We start from the raw sequence: 27,775 nt of genomic DNA on the forward strand, positions 1-27,775 counted from the left end.
TAACTCGGGGTGCCTTAAATTGTCTTAGCCAACTAATAGTGTTATTTAAGATGAGATAAGCTTTATTAATCCCAAAGGAAAATTTAGATGCATATAGCAGCAAAAGCATAAAAAACAAACAAAGACTCACAGGTCATATAATACAATCAATCAATATATATGTAGACAAATACATGAATTATTGAGCAGAAATTGGAGAATTAAAGAGTATAAGCATTTAGTTTGCAATGTCAGGAATTGCCTGACAGCAGTGGAAAGAAAAGATCCCCAGAGGCGATTCTTAGTACAGCGTGGTGGAATGTGCCTATGGCTAAAACTGCTCCACCTTACCTCCTTGTCATGATGACATCCTGCGTGGAGAGCACTTTGAATAGTACATATATAAATGTAAAGAATTATTATTATTATAATATTATTATTATTCAGTTTTGCCACCATCCTCTTTTCCACAAACACTTTCAGTGTGTCTAGGGTTAGACCTATGATGGATCAGGTTTTTCTGGTGAGTTTGTTCAGGCATTGTGTATTTTCTGAACTCAAGTTGCTTTCTCAGGAGACCACAGCAAAGAACAATACAGTAATCCCTCCTCCATCGCGGGGGTTGCGTTCCAGAGCCACCCGCGAAATAAGAAAATCCGCGAAGTAGAAACCATATGTTTATATGGTTATTTTTATATTGTCATGCTTGGGTCACAGATTTGCGCAGAAACACAGGAGGTTGTAGAGAGACAGGAACGTTATTCAAACACTGCAAACAAACATTTGTCTCTTTTTCAAAAGTTTAAACTGTGCTCCATGACAAGACAGAGATGACAGTTCTGTCTCACAATTAAAAGAATGCAAACATATCTTCCTCTTCAAAGGAGTGCGCGTCAGGAGCACAGACTGTCAGAAAGACAGAGGAAAGCAAACAAATCAATAGGGCTGTTTGGCTTTTAAGTATGCGAAGCACCGCCGGTACAAAGCTGTTGAAGGCGGCAGCTCACACCCCCTCCGTCAGGAGCAGGGAGAGAGAGAGACAGAGAGAGACAGAGAAAAACAAACAGTCAAAAATCAATACGTGCCCTTCGAGCTTTTAAGTATGCGAAGCACCGTGCAGCATGTCGCTTCACTAAGCAGCTGCACAGAAGGTAGCAACGTGAAGATAATCTTTCAGCATTTTTAGACGAGTGTCCGTATCGTCTAGGTGTGCGAACAGCCCCCCTGCTCAATCCCCCTACGTCAGGATCAGAGAAAGAGAGAGAGAGAGAAAAGTAAGTTGGGTTTCTTCTCAGCCATCTGCCAATAGCGTCCCTTGTATGAAATCAACTGGGCAAACCAACTGAGGAAGCATGTACCAGAAATTAAAAGACCCATTGTCCTCAGAAATCCATGAACCAGCAAAAAATCTGCGATATATATTTAAATATGCTTACATATAAAATCCGCGATAGAGTGAAGCCGCGAAAGGCGAAGCGCGATATAGCGAGGGATCACTGTACACTTGCAACAATAGACTAGTAAAACATTCCCAGCAGCTTGCTGCATTCATCAAAAGACCCGAATCTCCTCGGGAAGTAAAGTGTGCTCTGGCCTTTCTTGTACAGCGCCACTGTATTATCAGACCAGTCCAGTTTGCTGTTTATGTCAACCCCTAGTCTCTGCAGCTCTGCACCATTTGAGTAGCATACCTGAGCTTTAAGTGTAATTTTTCCAAGGTTGCTCCATTTTTTTTTCACAAAAATGTCAATTATGTCTCCTTTCTTCCTATCGCTTTCACTCCTGCTTCTGTCCACCAGTACGATTTTAAGTACATCTAATGCAAACACAGAGTCTGGAGTTTCAACAGTAAGCAACATCTCTGTGAAACACATGAGACTGCTGAGTTTGTATTCCCTTTGGCCCTTTGGCTCCTGACCAGCATTGAAAACTCATCCATTTAATTATGAATTTACTTACATTTGTTTTTTGTGTTTCCAGGGAGACCCTGGATTGCCTGGATTAGATGGACTGGAGGTAAGTATCACTCTTTGAATAGTGTTAGAAGTAGTGATTGATAGATTACCAAACCACCTTCAATGTTAATAGATATTAACTCTGAATACCAAGTGGAGACAATGAAAAAAGTATTATTTGTTGGTTTAAGCAGTTGTATAAATAACAAAAGAAAGTTGATTGAAAGTTCAAGTAAAGAAAGTCGCATAGTGCATGAAATAAAAAAAAGTTGTCAGATATCAAAGTTGCCATGAAAAAGCGAGTCGTAGCCCACAGTTTGAATGACATACTGTATGGAAGCTTATTAGAGTACAGAGAAAAGAAAAATAAATAGGGACACAGTGGGGAAAAAAGCTCGAAATGTCAACTTTAATCTTGAAATTTTGAATTTAATCACATAGTTTATTTTGTCATTAAAGTAGAACGTCATAAACTTAATCTTAAAATCTTTTAATTTCCTAGTTTCTCAAATCCCATCATAACTAAAGTAGCACGTTAAATGCTTTGTGTTCTGTGTATTCTATGTGCTCTGTGAGTGAATCACTACTTTCTTCTTAAACAGGCTTTCTCTTACACCGACAGGACACAGAATACATTACATTCATGATATTACACCTGTCTGAACAATTTTAATACTAAGATGTATACTTGATATCATTTTATTGATGAAATTAATTAAAGCATGTATTAAACATGGGGCCCTGGTGGTGCAATGGTATTTACTCTGTATAATGTATCAGTAGTCAATTAAAACCTTGTCATTTATCAAACATCAGTATTACTCTATTTCATGTATCAGTAGTCACTCATCATTTATTGCACATCACTTCTCAGTAGTTGCTCATCATGCATCACTAGACTCACTTATTATTCGCAATGCCATCACTCATCATTACTCAGTTTTTGCCCATCAGGCATCAGTCATCACTTTAAATTTTCTGTTTTTTTAATGGAGCCAAGCAGCGGAAAGTCCAGTGTGATAGATAGGGGGCGCTATCGCTCCCTTGAACCCTCGGATCAAATGCCAGACACCAGATAAAGTTCAATAATTGCCTTTATTAAAGTAATAATGTGCACAAAGCACCCTCCTCTCCACAATACTCATAAACAATAACTATAATCAATAAACAATCAATCCTCCACTCTCCCAGATGCGCTGCCACCCTACCACCCAGCTCAGCTCAACGTCTGGGATCTCCCACCGTCCTTTTATAGTCCTTGACCCGGAAGTGTTTCTCTCTCTCTCCATGTGACTGTTATCACTTCCGGGTCAGATAAAAACTCCTTTTCTTCATCAGCCCGGAAGCACTTTATTTCTTCCAACCATGTGACTGGGATCTACTTCCGGGCTGTATGGAAAATAAACATCTCTGCGTCTCCCTGCAGCATCCCCTGGCGGCCCCGACATTATCCAGCAGGGCTGTGTATTAAAACTCCATAGTCCATGATGCCCTGCTGGAAATCGGGGCATCTCCACGTTGCAAGGAGGGCTCCATCTAGCGGCCTGTGGGTATTGGCCGGGATGAATGGCCGGCCATATCCCACACCTGTTTAGACTGCATGTTACATCTTTGAAAAAATTTAATTTTTTGGACATATTACGTACATGATTTATTTAGTGTACATTTAAAAATTAAGCAGTCAGACTGCTATTAAGCATTTATTATGTGCTGAATAATCAGAAATCGCAGGGAATAAACGTACAACTGGTGATGAGAAAGCTTTGACACTTTTCTATTAATGAGAAACACCAATGAGGTTTATTTATTACATTTTGTATAACTTTCAAAAAGCTTTTCTTTTATTCAGTCTTTTATTACTTTTGCATCTACTCCTCTGTAGCTGACTTGATGTCTTAATCATGGACATAGCCTGACACACTGAGGATGGCTTTGGCCAAGTTTGCAGAAGAGGGTGAATGTGGCATCTCTTCACATTTGCTGTTTTTGCAGAGCAGCCTTTTTAACCCTTACAGTTACAAGATTTGTCTGCTCAATAAATAAAAGAGGCCATATATTTAACAGCATTCCCACAGAATAAATAGAGTTTATATATTGTCATTTTGAACCTCTGTAGTAAACATTGGTACTGGTCAACCCTGTGGTAAACATTGGTAGTGGTCAAAATTATAGGTGAAATTATCTGGTGTTCCTCCCCTCCAATGGGCTGTGCCCTTGCTAGGACTGGTTCCTGCCTTAATTTTCTCTCCTTGTTGCAAATATTTGCTCATGCTCTTTGATGTTAAGTAACTGATTCACAATGATTGAGTAAATGGATGGGTGGGTGGAGGTTTAAAGTGCTCTGAGACATGCAAAAATTAAAGGAACACTTTGAAAACAAATCACATCTCAAATGGAAAAAAATCATGCTGGATATCTATACTGATATGGACTGGGTAATTTGTTAGGAATGGAAAGATGCCACATCGCTTTCACAGAAATGAAAATTATCAACCTACAGAGGGCTGAATTGAATGACACCCCGAAAATCAAAGTGAAAAAATTATGCTGCAGGCTAGTCCATTTTGCACAAATTTCATTGCAGCAATTCAAAATCGTCCTTAGTAATTTGTATGGCCCCCATGTGCTTGTATGCATGCCTGACAACAGATGGTGTCCTGGGGGCTCTCCTCCCAGATCTGGACCAGGGCATCACTGAGCTCCTGGACAGTTTGAGGTGCAACCTGGTGGCATAGAATGGACCGAAACATAATGTCCCAGAGGTGTTCTATTGGATTTAGGTCAGGCGAGTGTGGGAGCCGGTCAATGGTATCAATTCCTTCATCCTCCAGGAACTGCCTGCATACTCTCGCCATATGAGGCCAAGTATTGTCGTGCACAAGGAGGAACCCAGGATCCACTGCACCAGTACAGGGTCTGACAATGGTCCAAGGATTTCATACCGATACCTAATGGCAGTCAAGGTGCCGTTGTCACCTGAAAAGATCTGTGCGTCCCTCCATGGATATGCCTCCCTAGACCATCACTGACCCACCACCAAACCGGTCATGCTGAATGATGTTACAGGCAGCATAACGTTTTTCACAGCTTCTCCAGACCCTTTCACGTCTGTCACAGGGTGAACCTGCTGTCATTTTTGAAAAGCACAGGGCGCCAGTGGTGGGCCTTCCAATTCTGGTATTGTATGTCAAATGCCAATCAAGCTCCACGGTGCAGTGAGCACCAGGCCCACTAGAGGATGTCGAGCCCTCAGGCCACCCTCATGAAGTCTGTTTCTGATTGTTTGGTCAGAGACATTCACACCAGTGGCCTGCTTGAGGTCATTTTGTAGGGCTCTGGCAGTGCTCATCCTGTTTCTCGTTGCCCAAAGGAGCAGATACTGGTTGCGCTGATGGGTTAAGGACCTTCTACTGCCCTGTCCAGATCTCCTAGAGTAACTGCCTGTCTCTTGGAATTTCCTCCATGCCCTTGAGACTGTGCTGGAAGACACAGCAAACTTTCTGGCAATGGAACATATTGATGTACCATCCTGCAGAGGTTGGACTATCTGTGCAACCTCTGTAGGTCCAGGTATCGCCTCATGCTACCAGTAGTGACACTGACTGTAGCAAAACTAGTGATAAAACAGTAAGAAAAGATGAGGAGGGAAAAATGTCAGTGGCCTCTACCTGTTAAATCATTCCTGTTTTGGGGGTTGTGTCATTGTTGCCCCTATAGTGCACCTGTTGTTAACTTAATTAACTGAAACTGATTAACAACAACCTTTGCTACTTAACTGACCAGATCAATATCCTAGAAGTTTCATTGACTTGATGCTATACTCTGATTAAAAAGTGTTCCTTTAATTTTTTTGAACAGTATATATTTATATATAGATTGTAGTTGACGTTGAAAGGACGGGAACATAATACTGTGATTGGTACTGGCCTTCTTTCTGAACATTCATCCACGCAACTTGCATGGTGAATTGTATCTAGTTAGCCCATTTAAGAGGCCAATTGTTAAACGTGTGTATCTGGGTTCCTAGTTATTTTAATTTCAAATGCTGGTCTGGTTCTTTTACCGGGATGCCCTATTCTGATTAGTTTTGTATTTCATCTTTAGCTTTTCAAACTTCATAGTTTTTTCTCAACTATATACAGGTAAATTTCCTTTACAACAAACTGCAAGGGACCTAAAAAATAGGTAATTTTTTGTAATGAAAATTTTGTAGTAATGAGATTCTGTATTTGTCACTATAGTGCTTTCTTTAACTTGCGTCCAGGCGTTTGCAATCATTTCAATAGCTTCTTTCACATTAATTTTAATCTCCTCCTGTCTACAAGTTATGCTGATGAGAATTTTTCTCAGCATTTCCTTGTGATAATACACTTTCAGGGTGTAAATGATGCCCAAATCTAATGGCTGAAGCACTGCTGTACAATTGGGTGGGAGGAATTCAACGTAAACATTATATAAAATGTGGAAGCATGTTGTGGGCAGCACAGTTATCAATCAGAAGCCGAATCATCCTTTTCTTCTTCATATTCTGAGGTTTCTGAACTCTTTTGGAAAGCCATCCCCATCCAACGGGACAACACACTGAAGTGCGTCCCAAAGCGCAATTGCTGCGTCTGTCAAAGATTGTCTGTTGCCGGGGCAGGGCAACATCAGGCTCATAGTGCTGCAGTGAAGCACCACAGAAGCAAATCCTAAAAAATCAGGGTCACGTTATAAGTCACTGTCTTGCACCCCAAAATATGAGGCTGAGTCTCAATACTTTAGCAAAACCAGCTTTATTCAGCTTGAAACAGGAACAGCAGGGTTATTTATTGTAATGTGATTAACCACTCTCCTATACACAGACATAGCAGTCAGGCAGGGTTGTGGCCAGGTTAGTGGCCAAGTAATACTGTTCCCTGCATTTACAATGTTCCTTGCATCACCCACCGAGATCTTTTCTGTTTGCTTTGGTGCCGAGCCGCAGCAGAGCTGTGAGCCTGCTGTTGCCCCGGCATTGGATAAACAGTCTTCCACAGACGCGGTGATTGCACTTCGGAACGCTCTTCTGCAGAGGTGAGTATTAACGAGTTAAATTTACTCCGTTACATTTACATTTACATTGGGCAACACTCGAATCGTTACTTTTTTTCCATTATATACACTATATTTTTGCCAGAGAGAAGCTGCCAGTAGATCTACTGCATGACTGTTTCACCAATCAGACGTAGCACTAATAATCACAAGACTCCGTTTTACCAATCAGATGTAGCAACAATAATCACAAGACTCCTTTTCACCAATCAGACATAGCAACAATAGTCACATGGCTCTGTTTCACAAATCAGACGTAGCCATGCAGTCACATGACCACACATAAACTGAGGCGGCATAGCGGCACAAACTCCTCACAGACAGCAGACAGGGAAAGAAAGAATACATGAAAAATGAGAGCCAACTCCTTCTAAAGCATAACCATCACTTCACTGAGTGAAGAACAAGCACGTTTTAACCAAACATGCACAGACACAGACAGTCAAGGTAAAGTGAGACTTCTTGTATGTGCACAAGCTGCCTTGTTCTAATGTTATTTTCTATCAGCTGTGCTATTTGGAGGGCAAGTGAATACGCAGTATTGTACTATCAGTGTACAGCACATGTATACCATACCATACATGTTACCTACTGTAGGTACTGGCTTTAAAAGCTTTGTTGTGAAAAACTGAGATTTGGAACTTTGTGTTATTTGTGCATCTTTATTTTGTAAAGATGTTATTTATTTTTACTCATTTTTTATTTTATTATTTGGAAGTAGCAGAATTTGTACATTATTTTATATTTTTGTCTGTCTTATTACAACATTTCTAAAAAATAAATAATTTATTATGATCAAACAGTTACTCCGTACTTGAGTAGTCTTTTCACCAAATACTTTTTTACTCTTACTTGAGTAATTTTTTGGATGACTACTTTTTACTTCTACTTGAGTAATATTATTTTGAAGTAACGCTACTCTTATTTGAGCACAATTGTGGCTACTCTACCCACCTCTACTCTTCTGTGTGTTGTCCAGTTGGGGTAGGTCCCAAATGATTTTAGAAACCTCACATTTTCTTGAATGAGTGCCGTATTAATAGGAATGTTTCTTGAATGAGCATCACTGAACCACATAAAAGCTTCTTTTTCAACGTCTTTAAATGCAGCAGTTTGCATATGTTTGCAACCTGAGATTTTTCTTCTTTTTTTGCTTGGTCTTTGAAGAAAGTTGACAATGTGGATGGAGAGATTCCGAATTCACTGGCAACGTCTTCTTTCTTTTTGCCGGAATCGAGAGCCACAAAAAGTTAAAGTTTTATTTTTCTAATATGAACTGTTGTCGTTTTTTCGTGTCTGCCATTTCTATAGGAGGGCAACAATGACTTAAATTCCAATGGATGTTTTTCAAATGTTGACGAGTAATAAGCAAATGGTATCACTGAAAACCACAGAAAACAAAAACAGCAAAAAAACAGTACGAGGAAAATGTACAGTGTTTCTTTTGGGGATCGTTGTGCACAACGGAGATGCGACCACAGAATTAACTGCTCTATGGATGATTCATTCAGGCATTTCAAGGTCTTTTGTGCACTTCGTTATAATGAAAATATCTGCTGAATGTACTTCATAGTAACAAGATTTCTATAGACTCGTGTCATATGGGGAAACTGTCGGGACCATAACAATACTTTGTTGTAATGAAAAGATATTTTTTGTAAAGATATTTGTTGTAACAGAATTTTAACTGTATTTGTATGTTTTCTTTATTATCATTCTGCATTTTGTCAGCAACCTGCCTTTCTCCTCAAATTTAAACAGGAAGTGACTATTTATACTTTTTCGTCTAGTTCCCATCTAGTTCAAGTCTAGCCTTTTAGTGATGCCACACAACTTTTATAGATCATAAATACCCAACATACCTGACCTCTGTGCAGGTTTTCCACCCACAAATCAGTGCAATTTATTTTTGTCTGTCGCAGTCGATTTGTATATTGTATTGACGGTATCTCTGCAAAAAACACTGTATTTATGCTCCTCGGGTCTTTGAACGTTTTTTTGCTTTTGATAGCACGTTGAACAACTTAGACACTGCCACATTATCACACTGCCAACACCCCTCATGTGCCCAGCTTCAACTCTGCTAAATTTGCAAATAAGTATACAAGAGAGAAAAACTTTAAACAGCATTAACATCAATAAATTTAAATATTTTTTTTATAGAACTAGTAAAATGTACTCAATGTATATTTTTACTTAACAACAGTCCCATAAAACTGTTTAAATGTGTTACATATGCAAAAATTTGAGTCAGATGATTTTGAACTGTTATGAAAAATATTTTTTAATGACTCATCATCAGTAAATTAATACTTATAGATTTAATATTTGAATTTATAATTTTTATATTTCAGCCAATGTTCTGTTCCTAGCTGGGGTTGAAATCTTTGTTTTATGTCCTTTTTGTTAATTTTTGAGTCATTTATTTATGTAAATTTTTTCTTGTTTCTCAACTGCATTGTGTACTATACCTTGGTAATGTTCAGTGTGTTTTGTGGCTAGTCCACCTAGAGGCAGGGCTACCTGCCAATCACCACCAGGAACTGCTGTCTGCCCTATAAATACAGAAGGTCTCCCATAGTTTGAATGCACTGTGGAATTTTGATGAGCTCCTTATTTTGCTTGACTTCTCACTACATTCGTAATGGCTAACATGGTACAACACCCTAGTACTACTGTGCTTTTGTGAAATTCTGGATTTTGGGCCCTGTCGTACTCTATTTGTTGACCGTTCTCTGGAGTTGTGATTTGAGACTTTGTGTGCTTGGGTTACCATTTGTTTTATGCAACTCCATTTTGCCTTTGTGCTCTTCAGAGCTTCACAATATCACATTTGTTTTTATAAAGTTTATGTGTTTCCCCATTTATCTAGCCAGGGTTTGGCAGTGTATCCCTCTCTAGGTACATTAACAACAATACAAAACAACAATAATGTTTTGTCATTTTTACAGTGTTCTCAGTTAATCCTTTACTTTTATCAAGGATGTGCGTCAATGTAACACACATGTCTTTAATTCTCTGGCTTACAGGGCCGAGAGGGTTCCATAGGGTTACCAGGTCAGAGTGGTCCACGAGGTCCAAATGGAATTCTGGTATGTATTTTTGTTTCTCTAGATATAATTCAGCTGTTTTGAGCTAAGATCTGTGTAATTTTAATTACTTTACTACAGCAAGCATTAAAGGTCTGGTATATATTTTTTTGACATACAGAGTGTGATCCATGTGCTGACATTATCATTGTTTGGTAGACTGGAATGAGCATTGAGTGCTGCATGTTGACCTTCTGTATGAAAATTGATTAATCTATGCTAGTGTTGGTTCCTAAAACTTTTTTTTATAACCAGTAAGGAGCGAGTCAGTACTGTTTATAATGTTTTCCTCTTTATAACATTTTTACTGTTCTTTTTTAGCTGTTCAGGAGCAAAGGCCTGTTGTGAGGGAAGTAAATGTGTTCAAATCAGCAGTGCATACAGATGAACTGCTTGTGGCTGTAGTCATAAATGTAGAGCAACCTAGCAGAAACAGTTGGACTAAAGTAAATAATTAACTGGATTCTTATTTAATAATAATAAACAAGTAAGTAAGTTTCCCAATAAGGAAAGAATTTAAGGACAGAAATAGAATGTTAATTTAATGAGGTAAATTTCCCTTAAGTTCGCTCATCACTACTACTGACAATCCTGAACCTACTCATTGCACATTTATGGGTAACCGTGGTCTAGAAATGACTGTTGAATATGATTATCTGAACTATTTGAAAGTTTTTGATTATAATCTGGTGGAGAAAATTGTTCGTAAAATATACTGCTATGCTGAGCAGTGTCAGAAAGGTCACAGTAAACTATTTGGATGTCAAAGTTGCTGGCAGCCTGCCACTGCAGACAACATGTGGGTGATTTTCTGTCTTCTGACACTACAGAGCATAGTGGGTGAAGCAGTTCAGAGATGGTACTGGTCCATAAACCTGTTGTGGATGACACCCATTTTCACCAGCTATGAATGAGGTTTTTTTTCACTCATTGTGAAATATTTGCATTTCACTAAATAAGATGATTATTGTGAATTTAATCACTGAGCACCAAAACTGTGCAAACTGTGAGATATGTATCAGGCAATCATCAAAATGATGAAGGTACAGTATATGTTCCCAATCATGACATGAGTACTGATAAAAGTCTCATGGATTACAAGGGAAAGCTGCCATGGGTATAGTACATCACCTCTAAATGGACTTTATTTGGTATCAAGTTCTACATGCTGTGCAAAGCAATCTCTAGATACATCTAGAAGAAGATACTTTACATCAGTACAGGGATCAAGTGGGATGTTAAGTATAGTCAATTTGGTGCCACTACATCATCTGCGCTGTCACTGACGGACCCTTTACTTGACTGAGGTTATTGTATAATGAAGGACATTTTCTATACCTCACCTGTGAGGTTTCACTTCAAAGGAAAACTGATGCCAATGGCACTGTAAGACTGAACCGCTGTGATATGCCACTGTGAATGCTTCAAGATACAGTATGGTTTTACAGTGGTGTGACAAAAAGGCAAAATGTTTGCAGACAAGTGGAAGGACAAGAAAAGTGTCTGCCTCCTAAGCACTGTTCACAATGCAGCAACAGTCAATGTTCAAGTCAGGGGAAAAGTGGATGTCACTAAGCCTTGCGCTGTGGTAATAACTCAACGAGAGGTGTTGAGTAATGCTTGTATGGGCCAAGCACTGAAATTCTACCCTGTCAAGCACAAGCAACAAAAAATATTATAAACAAATCTTCTGACATCTGCTTAATAGTGCATATGTGCACTGGTGACAGTTTCAAAACATATCATAAGATGGACGTTTACTAAATCTGCATCGGTACAGCAGTGGACACGAGGCATACCTTTCCTACTGTGATTATGTTGATGTTTTGGTATTTACATGTTTCTGGTACACCTAAAAACATTTTTTGTTTTTGAAAAAAATTCAGTGCTTTTGATTCATTTTTCTAGAGGTAAACATAACACTAAGGAGGATAACCAGTGTTCTCTTACATTACATAAGTGTTTTACAGTTTACAGCTTAAGCATGACCTCCCAAAAACAGCATGCTGTGTAATACAATCATCTTGTGGAGTAAATATTTTCTTCTTTACACTGTCTGTTCATGTAAGGAATTTAGTTCATTACAACTAATAAGTCTTTCTCATAAAGTGTACTTTCATGTTTCAGACACTCCTTTCTCCCTCATGAAATATTTCAGAATTTTTAACTGTATAAAACTCTAGAGTAACAGTTTACAGTAAACCTCAACCTGTCTTTATATGCAAAACCTTTAATTCTGTCTGAATCCACAATTGAGCTGAACCTGAGTAAACTGGTGAGTAGAAATTCTTGTATAAAGTATCTAGTAAAACATAAAGAAAGAGACGGTTACAAAATCATGAAATACTGCTGAGAAATACAGTATATTGTTCAAAACAGTTTTTATTATGCTGCACTTGAATACATGTTCTGGCTGCACACCAAATTATTTACTGAAGGAAAAGCAAAAAAAAAAAATAATCTCAGCCATCCCCAATATAGAATAAAGACCATTTCCAACAAATATTATTGAGTATTATTTTGCTCATGTTATCATTCTTTCATAAACAGAACTTCAAACAATCATTAATATCATTGTCAAGGTTACTGAGTAACTTGTTTTAAGATGGCTTGAATTTTCTGCCAATAATTTCCTACCATGCCAATATAAATTCGGATTAATATTGTCTTATCTGAATTTTTTAGTTTCATATTTATTTTAAGATCTAAGGATGTTACAATAACAGATTTTTGCAATAATAGCATTATCATTAAAATTTAATGATAATCAATATCCATTTGATACCACCAGTGCACAAGTAATTAGTGGCACTTTATACCAGCACATTTATGTTTTGCTCTTTGGATTACCTGGAGATTCCCTTGCATACCTGCAGTGTTTGATGTTATCCAGTGCTCAATAGTATCCAGTAATGGCACTTCATATTTTACTCTTTGGATTTCATTAGAACATTAAAAATATTGCAACAAGAACAGATCATTCAGCCCAAAAACAGATCTATCGTAAAAATAATATTAAGTTGAGATCTAAAGGTCCCTTAAGTCCTGCTCCTCACCACACTGCTTGGAAATATATTACATGTGTCTATGGTCCTTTCTAACCTTTGTGCAAAATCTGCCCTTATTAAGTTTTGAACCATAACCCATGTTCTTGTAGCAGATTTTATTTTACAGTAACAGCACGGATCCATTCTACTAATTCTTTACATAATTTTAAACACTTAAATCATATTTCTTCTTAATCTCTTTTGCATAAATTGAAACATATTCAATGCCTTCTGTCTCACCTTGTGACTCAATTTTTAGGACCGGAACCAGCCTAGTTGCTTTTTTCTAGACTTTCTCTATCACTGCTGTATCTTTTTTGTAATATATAGACAAGAACTGAACAAAGTACTTCAAGTGAGATCTCACTAGTATGTTAAATGACTTAAGCAAAAAACTCCAATGACTTATGCTCCACACCTTGTGATCACTTCTGTACACTGTCTGGATATAGATAGTAGTGAGTCCATTATGGCTCCTAGGCCCTTCACATAATTGGTACATTTTAAGTTTCAGACGTCCCATTGTGTGTTCAAATCGAATATTTCTGTTTCCTTTTGTCATGATTTAGGCTGTAAACTGATGCTTTGTAGGCTTTTTCTTTAGGAGAAGCCATATTGTGTACTTTTGTTAGGGTCACGTCCCTTATCTCTTGGGGCATGTTTCCGGAGTTGTGACTTTGACTTAATCACAATCGGCATAAAAGGTCAGCCTTTCACTAGGCACCTTATCCGAACACAGTTTAAAATTCCTTACTTTCATTTAGATATTGTGTGCTTTCTCTTCTTGTATTGCCTGGTTTTGACTTATTACCTGTTTATTAACTTTGATTTTGCCTTTCATCTGGGTTACGGTTTATTTTTATTTTATTTTGTTTTGGCCTTTTGCCACTTCTCCCGCTTTTACTCACAAATTCAGCTCTCCTGTTTTCCTGCTGTGTCAGGACACCTATGTGTAATACCCTACATTTACTTACATTATGTTTCATCTCACACTAGTTCCCTCTGTAACAATTTAGCTCATTCTGCATTATCTTCCCTTCCACCTAGTTTGGTATCATCTGCAGACTTAAACAGGTTATTGATTATTTTAATGTCCAGATATTTTGTGTTTATTAAATAAAGCAGTGGCCCCAGAAGTGATCCCTGAGCGACACCACTTTTAAATTTATCAAATTCTGAAAAAGTTTCCCTCATCGTAACCTTTTGTGTCCTGAGTTTGGGAAAATTTCGTACCCAGACTGAGCCATAAATTCTTACTTGTTTTAGTTTGATCATTAACATTTCATGTGGTACTTTATCAAAAGTCTTATGAAATCAAGATAAATAATATCACATGTACCTCTCTGATCATATTGTTTTGTTGGTACCTCAGAAATTCAGCATATTAGTGAAACTGAACTTAGTCTGAACCCATTTTGAGCATGTGCTGCTAGGTCTTTTACTTAATAGATCCCATCAATGTACCTGCGATGCATGGTAAGCTTACTGGCCTATAGTTACTTGGATCTGCCCAATCTCCCATTTTTATGTTTGCCAGCCTCCTGTTTTTAAATTTTTCCACAGTGTGCAGAGGTTTTCGAAAATCAGTGCCAAGGGTTTCAGCCTATTTAATCCAAGCAGTACTTCTCTGTCTATAAAGGTCACTTTAGAAATGTTATTGACTTCTTCACATGAATAAGCTGAATACAAGCCATAAAAACCTTCTAAAAGTAATACAAAGCTGGAAAAGCATCTACCTGAACTCTTAGTGGCAACCAACATCAGTGTTTTAGGAGCATGTGACAGTGTGGGTTGGCTCCATGCTCCTGTTGCATCCAGGAGTCTTTTGAACCCGCCAACGTCGATACCATAACCAAGATGAGCCGGGCAGATGATGACACAAACATCCACATAAAACAAATCAGTTTCCAAATAGTGCAGTGTTCCAAATCTGTTAAATAAATAATCCATAAAACATCAAAGTGAACATGGAAGTTAAAATCCTTTAAATAAATTAATAAATTCAAGCTTAAAACATGGCAGGAATGACCTTTTTAAAATCACAGTCCCTGGTGCTTCTCTTTAAAAACTGACTTTGGTCTGGCTTACCCTTCTTGGGTCTTGCAGCACGGAGAGATGTCATCCAACAGGTGCAGACAACCTTCTGATTTGCTTATGTCCCAGCCGGCCATCCCATGGCAATCCATGGAGCGCTACCGAGTATCCACTCCCTTGACTCCCGCTGCCACCTCTGGCCTTGTGGCAGGCCCTCCAGAGTAAATGCATTGTTCTTGCTTCCAAAGCAACCTTTAGCCCCCTCAAGCACTGGATACGTGTCCCTCTCCCGAGACCCACATTCTCATATGCCTGCTTTCTTTCATTGCACCGGTTCTCACTCGCTCCTCACCTTCACTTCCGTTCCTTAACCTCCACTTTCTCAAACTTCTTTCTTTTTGTTCTTTTTTTTCTTTTTGCCCCCTTTCATCCTGTGCAGGTTTCTCATGTACACTGCTGCCTAATTGGGACACAGGTGTGAGAATCCACCCCTTCTGTAGCATCATTGAGGCGCCTGACTGATTCTTGTGCCTCTACACATGGATGTGGTGTAGCCAGCCAGGTACCTCAGTGAGACGCAGAGTGAAACCCAATTGGCGCCTGCACCTTCTTGGGGCATGATTATTTATTTAAAATTAGGTACCTATTGTTAAGCCACAGACCCTCTATAACACACAGAGCAAACACTCAATTTTAATAATGTTTTACACTGTCACTTTGACATTTCTCAAAACCTCCTGATATCAATATGCCTGGCATTCTGATCTGCCATTGTTTCAAGGGACTGTACACCGGGTATATATTTACTTCATTGCCCAGGACACACAAGTTGGCTCATGTTTTATTATTGCATTTTATTTCACTACTCTCCTCTCCTGCTGGTGGCAAGTAGAGTAAGAATGTTTAGTGTTAGTCTGGTTACAAAAGTGCATCAAGAAAATAAGAGCTCAGAGAGAGAAAAAAGTGCCACTTCAAAACTGAAGTGATTTCAAATACACTGAACTACCTACAGCGACAGGGTGGCGCAGTGGGTAGACCTGGGGACCCGGGTTTACTTCCCAGGTCCTCCCTGCGTGGAGTTTGCATGTTCTCCCCGTGTCTGCGTGGGTTTCCTCCGGGCGCTCCGGTTTCCTCCCACAGTCCAAAGACATGCAGGTTAGGTGGATTGGCGTTTCTAAATTGGCCCTAGTGTGTGCTTGGTGTGTGGGTGTGTGTGTGTGTCCTGCGGTGGGTTGGCACCCTGCCCAGGATTGGTTCCTGCCTTGTGCCCTGTGTTGGCTGGGATTGGCTCCAGCAGACCCCCGTGACCCTGTATTCGGATTCAGCGGGTTGGAAAAGGGATGGATGGATGGATGAACTACCTACAAGTAGTTAGCAGTCTTGGCAAGCAAATGCCTCTCATACCAGCGCTAACAGCAAACAGCTGCTTATGTAGATAATGATAACAACAATATCAGTGTTGATGACCCACCAGACTGGTGGTCACAGAAGAAAAATACAGAATTTTTGTTCACAGAATGAATTTAAACAGATTTAAATAATAGCCTGAGCGCAATCAATTTTAATGTCACAGTATAGCAGAGTTGAAGATGGATTTTCAACTAAATAGTTTGTGTACCTTTATTAAATAAAAATATGTTGTGAGCATTAGAAGTATTGTATCTGTAAATACTGTATCTTGTATTGAAATAGAAATTCAAAAAGTAGTATGATTTTGATTCAGTACTACTGTTTTTTTCCTTTAATTTATGTAGTTCAGAGCAATTGCCCATTTTAAATATCATATTTTGTGCTTTTTGTCCCTCTTTTATTGTGTCATGTATACATTGCTGTTTCTGTTTGTTGATTGGGTGAATAAATAAATTTAATTAAATCATTTAATTATTTACCAGATATCTCTGTGAGGGGGATTTCTGCTAGCCCAACACCTATCACTGCTACTTTTTCCTAGCACTGAATACCCTGGCAAAAACACAAATCCCATCCAATACATAAAATTTGTATTTGTTTATGTATTGTTTAACAATGGCATGCAGCATTCAAGTAACTAAACATGATTTTTTATCAAATGTACCTCCATTATTCAAGTGAACCATATTGTACTTTTATTCTGTAAAAGATATAAATTCTAACAGTAATAGCACTTTTAAAATGGTAGTAGTGCCTTCAGATAGTTGCTCAGCTATTATTTAAGTAAAGTAGCATTGGTAATGTGAATGAGTCAGAATGAAACCCCTCGGAATCTTTAAATTTGACCTTCACAGTTTTCACTCTTGGGATAGTGTAGACTATAAAATAATATAATGATGCAACTTCTGAGTAACTTATTTTAGAAAGAGAACACTATTATGAAGGATAATATAAAATAGAATGTTTGTCGCTTTGTATGTTCCCGATATCATCCTACACTCTTTGATCTGGATCTGATACTTTCTAGGACTATGAGAACAATATAGACTACTGTAGTTAGGATATAGCGGGTTGGATAATGGATGGATGGATGGAACCCACACTTTTGAACCTTAAGGTTGTATTTTTTCCCTGGGTGCTACAGTTTGCATTCTACTTCCACCAGTTAGGTCGGAATAAGTAAAACATACCAACAGCGAAACAAAATTCCCAGAGGGTAACATTACTTACCCAGGCAATGGGCCTGTACAGTGGCGCAGTGGTAGGGCTGCTGCTTTACAGTAAGGAGACCTGGGTTCGCTTCACGGGTCCTCCCTGCGTGGAGTTTGCATGTTTTCCCCATGTCTGCATGGGTTTCCTCCGGGTGGTCCGCTTTCCTCCCACAATCCAAAGACATGCAGGTTAGGTGCATTGGGGATCCTAAATTGTCCCTAGTGTGTGCTTGGTGTGTGTGAGTGTGTGCCCTGCGGTGGGCTGGCACCCTGCCTGTGGTTTGTTCCAGCCTTGTGCCCTGTGTTGTCTGGGATTGGCTCCAGCAGACCCCTGTGACCCTGTGTTAGGATATAGCGGGTTGGAAGTTGACTAACTGACTGACTGACCCAGGCAGTGCTGCTTCTATTTAATGTCTGTCTTAGATATTGGTGCTTGAATGTCTAATTGATAGTTCACAGACATTGTGTCATACTGATTGAATCTACTGCTCCACGCTTCTAGCTCTTCATGTTAATACATCGGTTTAACACATAGGATACTGGCCCTTATGTATATTCATTTCAAGTATTGCTTTGCATCATAGGCAAGGCTATGTACTAAATGGTAAACACATTTTTTCGAGTTTTATCCTAAACAGCATCTTTTAAAAAGTGTGAATATATTTCTTTTCTATCTGCAACAGCTTTCAAAAAAATTCAGGAGTATAAGTAATGTTGAACCTGTCATCTGACATTTTTTGGATGTTTAAGTACCAAAATGAAAAGAAATGGACTAATCCTAGTAGAAGCTATCTAAATACTTCTAAAGCTTACTGCAATTGATATTATTACATGTACTGTAATGATTTTATATACCACTAGACTGGAAATATTGGATTGTGTTTATATTAACTTCATAATCGTATGTTACTGTGATTTAAGATTTTATCATGTACTTTAATTTCTACATACACTACAGCAGAACCCCGATTTACCATTCCCATGTTTTAAGTTTTTCCCACATTTTACATTTTTTAAAGGTGAGTGGTGATGATGACTGTTTTTTCAGAGGGAACATTAATTTTGCAAAAATTGGAGCAATATTTGTTTTATACTTAAATGTTATATAACTATTTTACTGTATTTAAACAGTACCACTGATTTTATAAATATATCATTATTGTAGAAAATAAAAAAGAAACATTATTAAACACTAAATTGTTTATTTTTAACTAATCCAGCATTAACAATTTCATATTAAGTTTTCAGTGTTTCCCTGAATAATAATGCTTGTACTGTGCTGTGTTAGAATACAGGATATGCAGTTGGCAAGACAAGGTGAATTTTTAATTGTACCATTAATTGAAATTAATAATTTCATAATATCTGACAATAATCAACTATCATGGTACCCATTGTGGCTAAGGTTCAAATTGTCCCCTTCACTACAACAAAAATATGGGTTTTATACAGTATAAAATACTTACATGTTATTGCAACACATTCTGAGCTTCAAGATCCTTTTCTGCCAAAACAGAATTGGCAGAAAAATTGTATGCTCTGGTGCTGTCATGCCTTAGAGATATCTAGAGACCAGTGCAAGAACTATAGCATGGACCACACACATTAAAACTGCGAATGTCACACATCATACTTCCAGAACAGGTGATCTTTAACTTCTTCAGACAAGCCAAACATGGCAAAAGAGAGCAGAGAAAGAAATTTAAGGACACACTCAAGCTCAAGAACAAAATAAAGAAATGCAATATGGACATCACCCCTTGTGAAACCATTGCCACAACCTGATACTAAGTAATCCAAAAAGGAACTCCAATTTGAAGATGTCTTGACCCATATCACTAATTTGGAATGACTACTCCTCCTTGAAGGACATGCCCAGTACTTTGCAAAGTATGCAATTCTTTCCTCAGCTACATTTTAATTTATAAATATGAAGCATAATTATGTCCCCATGTAAGAGGTAAAGTTGATTGTGTTTATGATGATCAGGACAGGAATAAATAAACTTTTTGCTATTTCAATATGTTTATGTTTTTAAAACAAGATAAATATTATGATATATACTTAGAATTTCTAATACATATATTGTAGATTTATTGGTATGTTTCTTCCTTTTTATTTTCACATTACATTACCACTGTACACAATGAGTTCAGTAATACTCAACATGGTATCACAGATAATTGTTGCTTATAATAAAAATAAATAACGCTAAACCAAATAATAATTGAATTCAAAGAGTTAACATTTGAAATGCTTTTCTTTGGTCTTCTGGACATGTTATGCTGTAGTAATATTGTAATATCATTTCTTGCTATAAGACAGAACCTTCTAAAATCATTATAAAAGAAATATTGTAAATTTATTATATTTTTATTTTATTTAGGGTTTTCCAGGCCCACCTGGCCCACCAGGACCAAAGGTAAGATGTGTGGTTTGTTTCTGTTTATTTGCTCAGTAAAAAATACAATACATTTTATTTAAATGTTCAGGTATGCCATAACTTTTATAAACTTAAAATATGTTTTGTTAATGATTAACTGCTTTTAAGTAATAACGTTAGCGAAAAATGTGATGTGCCAGGACAAATATTTTCATCTCACCTTAACCTCAAGAAAATTTACTTAAGAGTCAAAATATACAAAGTATGTTTTTCAAAGTGTGAAAGCAGTTACAATTTTGATTATGCACAGAAAGTTAAATATAATTAAATTAAAGATGCCATTTATTTGAAGTTTATTTTGAACAGTAGAACACTAGAAATTTCAGTTTTCGGTATTTTAATTAGAAATGTCATAATTTATTTTCAGTAAGAATACTATTGCTATTTAAGGCAAATTTTCTCTTTTTTATTAAAAAACATATTTTAGGGAAACACGGGTCTTAGCTTCCATGGAGAAAGAGGTGAAAAGGTAAGTTGTAACAAATTCAGAGGCATGTTTATACAATTGTATCTTTCAAAAATGATTTTTTGTTGTCATATTTCAACTCTCATATATACTCAGGAGGTGAGGGTAGTGGTGCAATGGTTAGCATTGCCGCATAGTTCCAAAGTCATTGATTCAGACTGTGGCACAGACTCTAGTATTCCATATAATCTTCATAAATTTTCCACAAGGTACTTCAGTTTTCCGTTAAAGTCATATTCTACATTTTTGCCTATTTGAGTAAGTTTACTATAGATTTGGTTATGAGTGTGGCTTGTAATTAACTGGCTCCTAGTCCAGAGTTTGTTCCTGCCTATCACCTGCTGTTTAAAGCAGGACAGTAAATGCATTCAATAAAAAACACATGTATGAAATAAAAAATCATATATTAGAACATATATTATGTAAAGAAAAAGCAAACCTATTGACATATGTACAGACCAGAAGTTTAAACTAGAAGCAAATAAATATATTTTTTCTATATACCTGAAATAAGGACAGAAGAGGTGCTTCAAGGGTTGAGCACTCTGAATTACTTCTGATTAATGTCATATATTTCAGTTATTTCTTTCTTCATTCTGATTAACTCAGATTTAAAGGCTGGTGGGTTTACAGAGAGCACTGTCCAGTAACATCGCCATGTCTTTTTTGTCACCTTGTCTAGAAAGAAAGTGGGATGGGAGACAAGGCTCACGTAAATGATTCCTGCTTGTTCTGAATCTTTTCTGCTAAAGGGGGAAGAAGAAGTATATTAATTTGGAGTGTGTTCCCCAAATGCTTATTTAATTAACCTCATTTGGCCGTGAAAGGGACAAGCTTTTGCTTTGCATGTGATTTGACAAACCCGAAGTGACTAATGCCTAAAAAAAGTTAATGGGGATCTATAAAGCCAGTTTGCTTTGATCTAATTGGCTCTGGGAAAGCTGAACCTCTTCATTGTTAGTTGCCAATCTTATGCACAAGTCACCAATTGCATGGAATTAAAGGATTGAAACAGCAAGAAATGGGTGATCCAGAATGACATCAATATGAATTTAAAAGAAAGATCTAGGTAGTGACAGGTGAAGGTTTAGCTGAAAGGGACTGAGGTTAGAAAATATCAAGGTAAAAAAAAACACAGGTTGCAATCACAACAAGTGATCTGGAAGTATAAACCTTTCTTGCTGGTATATGGTGCAGCATTTGCAAGTATTAATACCAGACGAGAACTGTCAAATGGATGACTGATGACCTTAAGCCCCACCCAAATTATGACTTGTGAAAAATATGATTTATGAAACATATAATTTATGACCTCTAAGCCCCTCCTTTTTGAGAGGTAATCATCATACACCAAACCCCTTATCACGCCACCTTACCAATTCCCATGCCCAGAAGGTGGGCCTGTGTCTCCTTTAACAGTCTATGGGGTCAGGGGTGTGTGTCGCTCCGCTTTCCCAAAGAGGGAAGAGAAAGAGGGCATGTATTAAAATCAACCATTTTAGTGAAAATGCTATGATATTTGAAAAACACAGAATGTACAGCATTGTGAACACTCCTATGAAAAAGAAAATGTACACAAGCATGGTTTTCATAATGTTTGAGCTGCAGAACCATCGATTCAGTTCAGCTTGATACGATTCTAGTTGCTCTTTGAGACAAATAGAAGTAAAAATAAAAGCTCTGGGACATCTCATGGTGGTGATTGCCAATTTCCAAGAAAGAGCCTATCCTTCCTGAATATAAAAAGGATAGCCATGAAAATTAGAGAAGAGTATCAAGAAAATGAGATGAGTGACTGAAATTAGTTTTTCTATAAAAACTGGAGTTTTTTTAAATCTCTTATCTGAATATTGATGAAGCTATACATAAAGGAAAACTGTCTGGCCAAATGAAAAGAATTAAAAGAAAACTGAAACTTATATTTTCAGGGGATTAGATTTGCATTTCTAGTAATTCATGCTCTGAGGTGGAGAAAGAAAACTTGGAAACATCTGTACCTAAGTAAGTGGAAATAAATAGAGCAGCCTTTTTTTACAGAGGTTACTTTACACTAAAACAATCTCAAGTAGTCTTCAACCAACTACACTAATGAAGCTGAGCTACTAGAAATCTTTGATAGCTGGAATGGTTGTCTCCCAGTTCTCTCAGAGATGTCATAAGTCCTCCACACCTTAATACATTCCAAAGAACTATACAATATTGCTGGATGGAGAGTATCCACCAACTCCAGCTACTCTGCTCCAGACCAGATGATGACCACTGGCAACATGTTTTGGCTGGGCAGCCTCCAGCATGCCTCTGGCTATGCTCCTGATCAGATGCTTTGGATTGTGGAAGAGAAGGCGGCCCCAGACTACATGTTTTGGCCTGACAATATCCAACACAGCTGTGGCTACCCAGCTCCAAACAACTCGCCAAACAAGACTACTCTTCTCCATACCAGCTCTGTTGACCAGATCTTCTTATGCCTTCAACCAACCAGATCTATTGGCCTGATCCTCAGTTACCTGCCCCTGATCATACAGTGGTGTGAAAAACTATTTGCCCCCTTCCTGATTTCTTATTCTTTTGCATGTTTGTCACACAAAATGTTTCTGATCATCAAACACATTTAACCATTAGTCAAATATAACACAAGTAAACACAAAATGCAGTTTTTAAATGATGGTTTTTATTATTTAGGGAGAAAAAAAATCCAAACCTACATGGCCCTGTGTGAAAAAGTAATTGCCCCCTTGTTAAAAAATAACCTAATTGTGGTGTATCACACCTGAGTTCAATTTCCGTAGCCACCCCCAGGCCTGATTACTGCCACACCTGTTTCAATCAAGACATCACTTAAATAGGAGCTGCCTGACACAGAGAAGTAGACCAAAAGCACCTCAAAAGCTAGACATCATGCCAAGATCCAAAGAAATTCAGGAACAAATGAGAACAGAAGTAATTGAGATCTATCAGTCTGGTAAAGGTTATAAAGCCATTTCTAAAGCTTTGGGACTCCAGCGAACCACAGTGAGAGCCATTATCCACAAATGGCAAAAACATGGAACAGTGGTGAACCTTCCCAGGAGTGGCCGGCCGACCAAAATTACCCCAAGAGCGCAGAGACGACTCATCCGAGAGGTCACAAAAGACCCCAGGACAACGTCTAAAGAACTGCAGGCCTCACTTGCCTCAATTAAGGTCAGTGTTCACGACTCCACCATAAGAAAGAGACTGGGCAAAAACGGCCTGCATGGCAGATTTCCAAGACGCAAACCACTGTTAAGCAAAAAGAACATTAGGGCTCGTCTCAATTTTGCTAAGAAACATCTCAATGATTGCCAAGACTTTTGGGAAAATACCTTGTGGACTGATGAGTCAAAAGTTGAACTTTTTGGAAGGCAAATGTCCCGTTACATCTGGCGTAAAAGGAACACAGCATTTCAGAAAAAGAACATCATACCAACAGTAAAATATGGTGGTGGTAGTGTGATGGTCTGGGGTTGTTTTGCTGCTTCAGGACCTGGAAGGCTTGCTGTGATAGATGGAACCATGAATTCTACTGTCTACCAAAAAATCCTGAAGGAGAATGTCCGGCCATCTGTTCGTCAACTCAAGCTGAAGCGATCTTGGGTGCTGCAACAGGACAATGACCCAAAACACACCAGCAAATCCACCTCTGAATGGCTGAAGAAAAACAAAATGAAGACTTTGGAGTGGCCTAGTCAAAGTCCTGACCTGAATCCAATTGAGATGCTATGGCATGACCTTAAAAAGGAGGTTCATGCTAGAAAACCCTCAAATAAAGCTGAATTACAACAATTTTGCAAAGATGAGTGGGCCAAAATTCCTCCAGAGCACTGTAAAAGACTCATTGCAAGTTATCGCAAACGCTTGATTGCAGTTATTGCTGCTAAGGGTGGCCCAACCAGTTATTAGGTTCAGGGGGCAATTACTTTTTCACACAGGGCCATGTAGGTTTGGATTTTTTTTTCTCCCTAAATAATAAAAACCACCATTTATAAACTGCATTTTGTGTTTACTTGTGTTATATTTGACTAATGGTTAAATGTGTTTGATGATCAGAAATATTTTGTGTGACAAACATGCAAAAGAATAAGAAATCAGGAAGGGGGCAAATAGTTTTTCACACCACTGTATGTGTTGGTCGGATAGCTTCCTGAAGAACCATGAAGTATCTGACATTCTTGCTCCTGATGATAATGTTCCGAGGAACCTAACAGAGGCTGAGGAGATAGCTATTAAGGTTATGTGGCAAGAACATGCCATGAACGAATTAGTAGAAGGTTTGGCCGCTTAGAACATCTTCAAGGACAGTGATTATGCGGTTATGGAGCTTGATCAAAGTGATGGAGCCATGGGTGAAACATTTCGAAAGGCTCATAAACTGATTAAGAGTTTGATTGCAGCTTTGCTGGATGTAATTGTTAATTGGGACCTAAAAAGTACCTGTCAGAGGTGTTTAATAAACCACCCCTTTAAAACACAACATACCTATCTGTTTGAGCCTGACTCCATTTGTCAGGTTGGATGCTTTCAAGAGTTCCTAGAGGTTTTCCACAAGCTGTGGCTCAAGACTCTGGTCATAAAGACTCTGGGGTGTTTTAATATCTTTCTGCCTTTTCAAAAGACTCATACATTTGTAGAAAACGCTGTCAATGATCTGAAAAATGAACATTCTATCAATGAGGATATTGCCTTCTCCCAGCACCATTTCTCTGAACCTGATATGTCTGATGTACCTTTGGGTTTTTACGAGGAATATGATATGGAAAAAACAGATGAAGTGTCTGATCTGAATGTTCCTTTGATGTAACATATTTTTTGACTATTTTAATTACGCTGCTTACTTATAATATGTTTTAGAAAAGCTTCTCTGAATTTTTTTTTTTTTTCAAAATTGTCAATCAAGTACAATGGCTTTTTAAAACACTGACGTTTTTCCTTTACTGTCAATGATGTAGGGTTACATGAAAAAAAATGATTATACTCCAGCAAATTCTGGTAGCTTTCAGGGAAAAGACTCTTGAGCTCTTGAGGTTTTGGGCCAGAAAAATAATGATCCTCAGGTGTCAGATTGGTTATCTGGTTAATATTCTTATACAATTCGTAAACCAGCTAGAATAAATTTTTAGAGAAATGAAGTTATATAGGCGGCACGGTGGCGCAGTGGGTAGTGCTGCTGCCTCGCAGTTGGGAGACCTGGGGACCTGGGTTCGCTTCCTGGGTCCTCCCTGCGTGGAGTTTGCATGTTCTCCCCGTGTCTGCGTGGGTTTCCTCCGGGCACTCCGGTTTCCTCCCACAGTCCAAAGACATGCAGGTTAGGTGGATTGGCGATTCTAAATTGGCCCTAGTGTGTGCTTGGTGTGTGGGTGTGTTTGTGTGTGTCCTGCGGTGGGTTGGCACCCTGCCCAGGATTGGTTCCCTGCCTTGTGCCCTGTGTTGGCTGGGATTGGCTCCAGCAGACCCCCGTGACCCTGTGTTCGGATTCAGCGGGTTGAATAATGGATGGATGGATGGATGAAGTTATATATATCGAATATAGACTCACAATGGCAGGTGGATTTAGCGGACATGACAAATGTGTCCTAGCGTAACTGTGGTTGTAAATATTTGTTGACCTGTATAGATACACTTTATAAGTTCGAATGAGTACACCCCCTGAAGAAAAAAATGGGTTAAAGAATTGGCGAGAGCACTGGCAAGACATTCTGAGCGGCAGTAGAACTTCAAAGAAACTCCAGACTGATATGGAGAGATTTTCAAAAAGCTGTTAAAGAGGAACGGAATAAAACATTTCACCACATTAAATAAGTTAAAGTCTTCCGTGGTGGAGAGTTTTAGCTGCACACTGAAAACTAAAATGTGGAAGAACCTATATTGATATAGTATATTCTTACAAAAAAAGTTATTATCAAAGTATAAAAATGGCTCCTTCTGATGTAAACACATTAAATTCCTGGAAAGTTTTCAAAAACTTAACATGACGAAGGTAAACCCTCGGGTTCTCCTCTGTTTAAGTTCAAAGTAGGAGATACAGTTAGGGTTTCTAAAATCAGACATCCCTTTGTGGAAGGTTACAAACAAACATTTTCAGATGCAGTTTTTACAGTCTCTGAGCTTGTGACATATACAAACTGAAAGATTACATGAGATCATAGGCTCCTTTTATGATGTGCAAAAAATATAAGTCAATTCCACAGATGTTTACAAAATTGAGATAATATTTGATAGGAAAGTTAAGTATAAAAAACAATTCATTTTAGTCAAATTCTCTGTTAGCCAGAAAAATTTAACAGCTGGACACCAGAGAGCCACGCCCAAGACGTGAAATAAAATCCATACCATCCCTAATTTGACCATCATTCTCTAACAGTATACTATGGAGCCCAAAAGTTGCCTCACAGTGCTTACTCAGTCATTTTCCCTACCAAAACAATTTTCAATTTCAAGACAAAGCTTGCTAGACCTATAGAACTAGAAGGTTGCAAATACAATAACCATATACATGGAACACCATAGACAAGGCAGAAAATAAATTCTATGCTTCAGCTCCAGGGATAAAGACATATTACTTCATTCCTTGTGGATATTGCAAAAGTATTTACCACCTATTGTCTTTTATAAACTCAGATGTAACCACTGGAACTATCCCTTCTGAGAGTCTTGTGAAATTCAGTTATAATGCTGTGGAAAGAAGAGTCTATGTGATCCTGGGAGAAAAGAATCAAACTGTACACTTAAAATGTCAGCTGGGTCGAATATTAGGAGCGTATCCTGATCAGACTTGGGGGCTATCTTGCAAGGCCCCTTACCCTCCCAACATCAGGGCTGGTTTTTACATTTTGTACGGCAACATGGCTTCTCAACAGTGAGTCTGCGAAAGCTACATCCCCCTTCTGAGATGCATTCATATAGAGGATCAAGCAAATAAAATTACCACTATCATATACAACAAACCTCATTATGCACTAGTCAGCGAGTATCATTTTGACACAGTAACTATTGAAATAAAGACAGACCAGAAGAAAAATATACCATTTCAGTTTGGTAAGGTTATAGTGA

At 38.2% G+C, this 27,775-nt stretch overlaps 2 protein-coding genes across 2 annotated transcripts in view; one reads left to right on the plus strand and one right to left on the minus strand.

Annotated features, from left to right (window-relative positions):
- Positions 1-27,775, plus strand: part of col4a6 (collagen, type IV, alpha 6) — a 542,265-nt gene that overhangs the window by 164,855 nt on the left and 349,635 nt on the right. Inside the window, exons 8-11 of the mRNA XM_028815433.2 lie at positions 1,960-1,995; positions 10,037-10,099; positions 20,185-20,220; positions 20,669-20,710. Coding sequence (XP_028671266.1) covers positions 1,960-1,995; positions 10,037-10,099; positions 20,185-20,220; positions 20,669-20,710 — 177 coding nt within the window. The remainder of the gene's footprint in view (positions 1-1,959; positions 1,996-10,036; positions 10,100-20,184; positions 20,221-20,668; positions 20,711-27,775) is intronic.
- LOC127529743 (craniofacial development protein 2-like) overlaps positions 1-27,775 on the minus strand; it is a 928,907-nt gene that overhangs the window by 86,836 nt on the left and 814,296 nt on the right. The gene's annotated exons all lie outside the window — the stretch shown is intronic.

The sequence above is a fragment of the Erpetoichthys calabaricus genome, chromosome 12, assembly GCF_900747795.2.
Source record: "Erpetoichthys calabaricus chromosome 12, fErpCal1.3, whole genome shotgun sequence".
Taxonomy (NCBI): domain Eukaryota; kingdom Metazoa; phylum Chordata; class Cladistia; order Polypteriformes; family Polypteridae; genus Erpetoichthys; species Erpetoichthys calabaricus.